This window comes from Macrobrachium rosenbergii, chromosome 6, assembly GCF_040412425.1.
Source record: "Macrobrachium rosenbergii isolate ZJJX-2024 chromosome 6, ASM4041242v1, whole genome shotgun sequence".
Taxonomy (NCBI): Eukaryota; Metazoa; Arthropoda; class Malacostraca; order Decapoda; family Palaemonidae; genus Macrobrachium; species Macrobrachium rosenbergii.
In genome coordinates, this window is record NC_089746.1 from 45,006,512 (window position 1) to 45,016,511 (window position 10,000).

A 10,000-nucleotide genomic window follows, 5' to 3' on the forward strand; every position below is an offset into this window, starting at 1 on the left:
CTTATTAAAACATGTCCTTTCCATTTTAGGAGATGTCCATTTTAACTGGAGTCCTTTTTAATAGGTGTCTCTTTTAGGAGATGTCCTTTTTAAGAGAAGTCCTTTTTAGTGGTGTCCTTTTTAATGGAAGTCATTTTAGGAGTTTCCTTTTTAAAAGATGTCATTTATTTAAGGCGTCCATTTTAGGAGATATCCTTTTTAAGGGGTGTCCCTTTTAAAGGGTTCCCATTTCAGAAGGCGTCCTTTTTAAAAGATGTCTTTTATAGACGTTGTTACGTTTAAGAAGGCGTTTTCCTACTGAATTACTAAATGTAAATATACACACAAGCGAAATTCATGGGTTCAATTTGCCAGCGACCTGGGCTGTCTTAAGCATGCGTTAATAAATCGTTTCTATACATATATATATATATATATATATATATATATATATATATATATATATATATATATATATATATATAATGACGATTAAAGGCATATTAGTCACAATATACGCGTTGGAATCATATATTTCGGATACCGAAACTTCTGTGTCCCTGATCACTGGTGAAGTTCTGGTATCCGAAATATATGGTTGCAATGTATGTAGTGTTTCTATAGGCCTTTGTTTTTTATCCCACGGTTAGATTATAGTAGATGACATTCGTGTGTGTGTGTATGTATGTGTGGGTATGTATATGTATATATATATATATATATATATATATATATATATATATATATATATATATATATATATATATATATATATATATATATAAATATATGGAATAGGGGGTTTACATAAAACCTTTTGGAGCTACCAATCTGGGGAGTTTACACACATACACACAGATATATATATATATATATATATATATATATATAGATATATATATATATATATATATATATATATATATAGAGAGAGAGAGAGAGAGAGAGAGAGAGAGAGAGAGAGAGAGAGAGAGAGAGAGATTCAACCCATCATCGTCTTAGGCAAAAAAAAAGCAACAACAAAACAGAGATAAAACAAGAACAAAATATTATGAGGATGCTATGAACCCCTCGGCATAAATAATAAAGGAATTTGCTGTAATTACTCCAGAGGACAAAACTTCCCTCCCCAATTTTCACGGTTCGCATCACACGGTAACCGGGGAGCAGCCAGGCTTGATGGGATGCTTCTTGTGTACGGGAACACTTCCGGCGCTTGTATACAAGAAGGTAAAATCGTTCACACGATTCTAGATCAACCGTCTCTTATTAGTAATGCTGCCGGTATAATCTGGACATACTAGGGCTTTTATCATCATTATATATATAGTGATTATCATCACATCATAGTCCTGGTTAACTTTCACTATCGTTACAGTGTTCATTATTGCATTATAATCTTGGTTAACATTATAGTGATCATTATCTCCAATAGTCTTGGTAAATATGATTGTTATTTTAATGATCATCACATTACAGTCTTGGTAACCTTAGATGAACATTATAGTGATCAGTCACATTCTATTCTTGGTAAACTTTGACTATCAATATAGTGATCACTAACACATTGTAGTCTTGGAAAGCTTTGATCATCATAATGATCATTATCACATCATGGTCTCAGGAAAATTTTATCATCATTAAAGTGATGATTATCACATTATACTTTTCGTAAATCTAATAATAATAATAATAATAATAATAATAATAATAATAATAATAATAATTCCTCAGTTATCACAAAGATAATGATTAGTTACGAATTTTTTTATCAGCATCCATATCATTATAATGTTACCAACATTAAGGTTATATCATCTTTCAATTAACCATTATCACATTAACGTCTCAATAATAATAATAATAATAATAATAATAATAATAATAATAATAATAATAATAATGGTGACGATATGACAATGCCTCAATTATTACATGAACAATAACTAGTTGAGAATTATTATAATTTTTATTATTATTATTATTATTATTATTATTATTATTATTTTAATCTCAACCAACGAATTATCACTAATCAAATTTGCCTTCAATATATTTTTTTTTCGGGACGCTGCGACAATTCAATTAAGAATTCCCCCGAGAAAAAAAAAATTCTTTCCTAATTAAAATAAATCGTTGGATTTAATTAAATTATGACGGCTCCCACTACAAAGACTTCCATTTGCCTAACACGAATTAATTGACATTAGCTCTTACGAACTATGCCGATGGCAAATGTCACCTTCGACGAAGATAAGTACCGAATAAAATGTGTATTTCAAGGATATTAGAAAGATTAAAAATTATTCCTCACATGGCTAAATATAAACAATGATTTAAAGTCAACAGTTTCTTTTTTTTTTTTTGGAGGGGGATATTATGAAGATTAAACATTATTATTCAAATGGCTGGATATAAACAATGATTTAAAGTCAACAGGTTTAGTTTTGGATATCATTAAGCTTAAACATTATTATTCAAATGACTGAATATAAACAATGATTTAAAGTCAACAGTTTTTTATATATTATTAAGATTAAACATTATTATTCAAATTGCTGGATATAAACAATGATTTAAAGTCAACAGTTTTATTTTTGGATATTATTAAGATTAAACATTATTATTCAAATGGCTGCATATAAAAATTGATTTAAAGTCAACAGTTTTATTTTTGGTTATTATTAAGCTTAAACATTATTATTCAAATGGCTGGATATAAACAATGATTTAAAGTCAACAGTTTTATTTTTGATAATATTAAGATTAAACATTATTATTCAAATGGCTGAATATAAATAATGATTTAAAGTCAACAGTGTTATTTTTTAATATTACTAAGATTAAACATTATTCAAATGGCTGGATATAAACAATGATTTAAAGTCAATACTTTTTGTTTAGATATTAGAAAGATAAAAAATATTCTTCACATGGCTGGATGAAAACAATAAAGTAATTTGACGGTTTTTGATTGGTTATTAGAAAAATTAAAAATTATTCTTCAAATGGCTGAATATAAACAACAATTTAAAGTCAACAGTTTTTGTTTGGGCATTAGAAGATCAAAAATTATTCTTCACATGGCTGAATACAAACAATGATTTTAAGTCAACAGTTTCTGTTTGGATATTGTAAAAGATAAAAAAGTTAATTCCCAGTTAACTCAAGATAAACACAGTTTTAAGTCAACAACTGTTGTTTGTATGTACAAAATAATGGGCCAGTATTTGGTAAACATTACAGTGAAAAATTGTGAATCATATTTTTGGCCACCTGGCCTTTTAAGTACGCCAGGAATCATTAGGCTAAAACTGAGTATCCATTAATGCCGCCGGAAAATAATTTTTACTAGTACAAGGATCCATCCCACATTTGCTGGACCTTCTGCTGATGTCTGCCTGCTTGTCAATTGAACATGAGAAATGAATGACGCCAAGTAACTCTGGCCATTTGCCAAATGAGTGCAGTCATTCGGAATCATGCAAATGCAAGATGTATTTGGGGTTTAATGCTAGTGGAAATATTTAGAAAAAAGGAAACAGATTTTCGATATTCACTGGGAAAAATGTATGGAAAGCTTAAACCACGGAAATAATTCATAATCGACAGATCACGGAATATATTATCATTAGATTTGCAATATTATGCATTAGACAATAAAACCAGGCGAAATTAAAGAAATCTTGATGTATCCACAGGGACAGGCACCAATAAATCATGATTAATGTTATGCTTTCAAAGAAAATTTGGTAATTAGTTGAGAAGCAAAAATAAAAATGAAACGATCATGAATACGTATGAGAAGGATAAAGTATATTACATATATGTATATATACATATATATATATATATATATATATATATATATATATATATATATATATATATATATATATATATATATATATATATATATATATATATATATATATATATATATATATACATACAGTATATATGCACAGACACACACACATATATATGTATATATATGGTTATATAGATACATACATAGAGATTTTTAATCCCATCTAACATAATCAAACCAAGGTTGATTGATCAGTGTCTTTAAATCACGATTAATTAGTCTACAGTGAGAGATTTAACCTAGGCTATCGCATATTGTATGAAATATTTCCTAATAATATTCCGTAAGAGTGAGGAATAGATTTCAGCAAAGAAAGATTCTTACAAATTTTAAAGGTAGATCCCTTTCTGTATATGGACCACGTCAACTGACATAAAAATAACCTTTATTAAACCTTTATTTTCACGTAAAAATAAATTAGGAAATAAGAAAACTATAAAGGTAGCTATTAATATATTGGACAGCTGGTCAAAAAAAAACTATATAAACAGAATGAGTAATGTTAAGCAAGGGGAAAAATTACTTTTTTAAACATCTCATCAGGGTCATATATTCTAAAGTTCTCTACACGTATTATCGACGCGTTTACAACAAACAAAACAATAAGTACATCATATTAAAAAGACAGTTTAATGCGTATTTCGCATCAACATGTTATTCGGCCTTGCAAATCAGGGGTGGCGGTGATGATACACATTCCTTTCAGTTATAACATCAATAAACCCTATTTTTTACGTAGATTGATTGATGACGCCTCTGCAAGAGAGAGAGAGAGAGAGAGAGAGAGAGAGTAAAACTTCACAGATGAACCAGTGTGTTTTTGTCTCTCAACGTCAGAAATATTACATGAATTTTAAACAAATTCTAATAATCAACCAAATACTGTTTATATTATTAGTGACCTATTCCAATGCACAAAAATGGTTTGCCTAAAATAATTAACAAACTCCAAGGAAAAAATTATTTTGAAAAAAATAAAAGGCATCTTAGAACGCCAAACACTATAGATCTTTTCTGAGCCCCCAGGCCGAGGGAAACTGAAGTGGTATTATTAGACTGTGTGTGTGTGTGTGTGTGTGCGTGTGTATGTTTTCCAGAGAGAGAGAGAGAGAGAGAGAGAGAGAGAGAGAGAGAGAGAGAGAGAGTGTTGCAACCTAAAAAGAGTTTTCATTACTTGTAGTATTTGTATTTAATGATAAAACTGTTATTGCCAACCGTGCTACTAATGAACTGACTCACGCAAGCACGAACTCGAAACATACACAAAATACACCTCAGTAATTACCTCACACAAGTTTAATCCGACTCACCACAAAACTGCCAGCTACATCCTCTGAATTTTTTTTTTTTAAGAAGCATTAGGAAGCAGTGCCTGTTTTTGCTCAAAATCTTTCATCATGATTGGACGGAATATTTCAGATTGAATCGCTAGAACACTGAGATTCAATAACAAATATGTAATGATGGTCTAAATACCCCTTGTTGCAAGAACGACTTTCTGTACAGAAACATAAGCCGATGTTTACCCATCAATCTTTGATACACAGCCACAACCAAACTTTCGCTCTTTAATACATACCCAAAAACCAGTGTTTTACTTTTCGACAAGCGACCATGGATCAGAGTTTTACCACACGATACGTCCCACCTTTCATATATAACCTTTTCATATATAACCACTAATTAACACTCTTCACCCTTTGATGTATTCAAACAAATTGGGCTTTTTACCCCTCAATGATTTTCCACAAATCAGTATTTTTATCCGTTTATACATATAAACTATTCAGTTTTTTTTTCATTTTTCATACATAATCATAAATCAGCCTTTTCACACACACTGGGATATACCCAAAAGTCAACAATTTACGTTTCGATACGTATATGTACACTAATGGTTTTACCTGTCAAGCAAGTTCACAGATCAATGCTCCATCCTTGGATATATTAAATGTAAATGAAGTAAGCTTTCCTTGATGTGATACATATTCCCAAATCACTTTTTATGAAAATCAAAGTTCCCCCTCTGATGCATATCCCCAAATCACCTCTTATGAAAACCAAGGTCTCTCTGTGATATATATCCCTAAATCACCTCTTATGAAAATAAAAGACTCTCTGTCTGATACATTTCCCCAAATCACCTCTTATGAAAACCAAGGTCTCCCTCTCTGATACATACCCACAAATCCAGGAGTGTCTTCGGCGAGGGTATGCCGACGGCACCTGCAGAAGACTTGGTATCCCCGGTTGGCCCATGGGGGGCAAGGACAGGTGCAGAGTTTTAGGCGGCTCCAATCGTCCAGCGAAAGGAGGCTCGCCGTCCATTGTCGGAACTTGCAAAGTAACAAATCCACCTCCTCCTCCTCCTCCTCCTCCTCCACCGCCACCTTCAGGAGGTTCCCGAGTGGGCACTTGGAGGGAAAAGTCCGGGACATTGGGAGGGGAAGTGATAGTGAACTGAGGCCCCGAGGACGAGGAATCATCGTCCTCGTCGTCGTCAGGAGCTCGGATTTCCGGCACTTGGAGCATGGTGTTGGAGTTGGCGCTTGAACGTGTGTTAAGAGTTGTACAGCAAGAGCTGAAGTCGTTCGCTCTGACGGGAAACCTGTGGGGTGTTGCTACCCACCATCACCAACACCTACTGCTTGGGTAGTGCCATAGGGCCAATTGCCAAATAATTAGAGGCCAGAAAAGACGGAAAAAGAGGAAGAAAAACTGTTCCCAAAAGGAGGTTTCAGTGTTATTCAACACTTTTCATAAAAAATAAATTACCCTTCTTTTGTAGCTTTTTTTTTATTTGTTTTCTGTTTCTTTGCTGGATCTAAAACTTAACAGATATATCTTTTCCTCCAAGCTTTTCCTACTCAATTTTACCTCTATCTATTTCTGCTCCGTTTGCTCTTCACAGCTTCTGTATTCCAGCTCAACATGACGACTACATGGATTTACTATTGGACGACGGTTCAGGGATTTCAAATAAACAACGCTCTAAATGATCAACAATGGCTTTAGCAAAGACAAAGCCAAATTCACACAAAGGCTGATAAAGCACAGTATCACTCACAATTATGTCCTAGACAAACACACGAAAGCTACAAAGAACCACCAGCGATCACTTCAACATTATGCGCTTCGGAACAGAAACACAAAGAAATAAATGATGAAGGTCTGCTTATAATGAGTAAATTATTTTTCCTAAATCTCGGAATATCAAACAGAAGTGATCTGTCAAAACTGACACATCATTCATCATATTATTCACCTTCATTGTTCATCTTTCCGCAACAAGATTTTGGTTCTACACTTCAGCTGAAAACTACCGATGCTGCTAACTAGCAAGTTTACTGCCCTCAAAAATCTTTAGATACTAATGTCCACTAATTTTAGGCAATTCTGGATCACTAAACGCTATATAAACGCTATATTACTGCGACGAAAGATGCATAGCCATATATTTTTTTATGTATTTTTTTGCAACAATTTTTTTCAGTATTTTTTTTCGGCAACTATTTTTTTTCTATCTCCACTAAAGCGACTATACGGGTCCTCTACACAAAACCACATCGCAGAGTTTTAAATGCAAGCACACTCATTTCCAGTCCATTAATTCCAGCCATTAATTGCAACGATGGTTCTTTTCCATTTCCAGCACACACACAAAAAAAAAAGTCCAAGTAAACAGCGTCCACCGATCACTACAAAAAGCTTCACAGACAGCGAGTCGCCTACTTACTATATAATAATCCTCGCTATACACCGCTGAGTGTTATGTTTAAAAACACCCTTAAAATAATGACTCCTCGTCTATGCAAACTAATTCTTCACTTCACTTAAGACACTATTCTAATAAGCCACTTTAATTTGCTCTATCAAAACTATATATATCTTTTTTTTTTCTTTTATTATATACACATATATATCTCTCTCTGACTTATCTAAGGCTTAATTTACTATTTATTACAAAATAACGACTCGCTTACAAATGTTTCTACGGAGTAAAAATACCGAGTGGGATCACACGGGAACGAAAACGTCACTGACAGCGGAACTTCTTTTTTATATTTCTTTTTTTTATTATTTTTTTCTTTTCCTCGCAACTAACAAACAACAACAGCAGAGGTTAGAGACACACTACTAACACGCCGAGCCGATACCTATGAGTGACTACCGATAAGAACAGTCGCTTTTCCTCCCACCGAAAAAAATCGGCTGTTGATCGTGTGACGTCAGTGAGCCGAGCGAGAGGGGCCTACTACACTCTCGGCGGGGTAGGGGAGAGGAGGAGGGGAAACGGTATGTTCCCTCAGGGAGGTCTTACCTCGTCGGGGTGGAGGGAGTGAGGTGGTGGGGTACCAGGCAGAGGTAAGCAAGCCCGTGTTTCTTTTAACGGGGTTGCCTATGAAATTTACATAATTCCATCCTTCACCTGTGCATCCTCCTTGCAACCTTTTTTTGCTTTGTTTATTTTTTTTTCCTTAGTCTCCCTGTCTCTTCTCCTCCCTCTCTCTCTCTTTCACAATGGAGATGAGGAACCTGTATCTTCATCCAGTGGAATCGCTCCTCGCTGCCTTCTACCAAGGGCACCCATCACAACCCATCATGATTTGGGAGGCAAGAATCGAGGGGGAGGTGGTGGAGGGGGAGGGGGAGGGGTGAGACCCCAACAGCAGCCTCTCGCATCGCTATCCCTTATCTCCTCCTCCTTCGTCGAACTCGACCGAGAATGGAGTTACGGGTTTTGACGACCGAAACAATTCCCGGGGTGACTCGTCGAAACGGCATGCAAGGAGGGCACGCCCTCATGCCCCTAATGCCATAAAGAGGAGGAGGAGGAGGAGGAGGAGGAACACATCTGGGAGGGAATATGGGACGGTGGGGGAGGGTAGGAGGGGGTTAAAGTTTAACACACGAGAATTGACCACAAACACACTTGTGCACTCTCTACTTCGCTCTCTCTCTCTTTCTCTCTCTCTCTCTTTCTCTCTCTCTCGCCGCGTACCTTAGTGTGCTGCTCACTGTCAACACTAACACTGCCACCAGCGATGTTGGCACCCCAGTCCTCCTCCGGTGACAGGAAATCACTCGTACAAACGAACGAACGCCGTGACAACTTTATTTTCTCGTTACGGATAAAGACCGGAGTGACATCTCGGTACACTGCCTCATTGTTCTGACGAGTTGTTCGTCTTCTTTTTCGCTAATGGAACCGCCTCCCCATTCCTAGGAATCGGAAAAGACTTACGCATGATGAAAGCAAGTCCAAAGAAGCCTTAAATCCACGTATAACATCCAAGCGGAGACACAGAGAAAGAGAGAGAGAGAGTTGGGAAAAAGATTGAGGGAGTCAGACAGAATGAGATACACGTCAGCATGTAAACAAGACGTCGAACCTCGAGGGAACAAAGGTGGATTCGGATCCTTTGCGCGATCAGCTGACAGAGAAAGAGAGAGAGAGAAAGAGCGGGAGAGAGACAATAACAAAGTCTCTCAAAGATCTCCGGGCCGCAACTTCTCGTCCTTCGGAGATAACTCTTGAAGTAGTCGCAGCAGAAGGAGCAGCGGCGGCAGAAGAAAGAGGAACAAGAGCAGAATGCTGGTGATGATGATGATGAGAGGCACGAGGAGCAGCCGCAGCAGTAATAATGGTAATAATAGTAAAAGCGGTGGCAGTAGCAGCAGCAGTAGCAGTAGCAGCAGTAGCGGGCGGGAGTGACAGCGCGCAAAGAGATGAATGGGCGGCCACTGGCGGCGGCGAACTGTGGGAGATACGGCCCGCTTGCCCCTCTCGACGAGGCTCCTCCCGCATTGCCTTTACGTCGACGTCGCACCGCACTGCTGCGCGGCCCAAAACCAACCACCCTTAATACTCTCTCTCTCTCTCTCTCTCTCTCTCTCTCTGTGAGTGTTTTAGCCCGCCCATCCTACCACTGGCCATCCCACCCACGTCTGTGCCGAATTCATCCTTGTGTCCTACCGTATGCTGTCAAGCAGTCACGATTCCTCCTCCCCTTCTTCTTCTTCTTCTTCTTCTTCTTCTTCTTCTTCTTCTTCTTCTTCAAAAACTCATCGTTTTGTATTTTTTTTTTGCTTCTCGTAAGAAAAACAACAGTTGTTCACCTTCTTCTTCTTCTTCTTCTTCTTCTTCTT

General features: G+C 36.4%; 1 protein-coding gene across 6 annotated transcripts in view; it reads right to left on the reverse strand.

Moving 5' to 3' along the window:
* The window catches only part of LOC136839505 (uncharacterized), a 550,025-nt gene extending 540,153 nt beyond the window's left edge, over positions 1–9,872 (reverse strand). For 5 of the 6 annotated variants that reach the window (XM_067105672.1, XM_067105670.1, XM_067105674.1 and 2 more), the window contains exon 1: positions 6,033–9,871. In XM_067105672.1, coding sequence (XP_066961773.1) covers positions 6,033–6,382 — 350 coding nt within the window. In that variant the 5' untranslated portion in view covers positions 6,383–9,871. Of the gene's footprint in view, positions 1–6,032 lie in introns of all 6 variants that reach the window. The other variant, XM_067105669.1, reaches the window with a different exon arrangement.
* Positions 9,873–10,000: the final 128 nt, after the last annotated feature.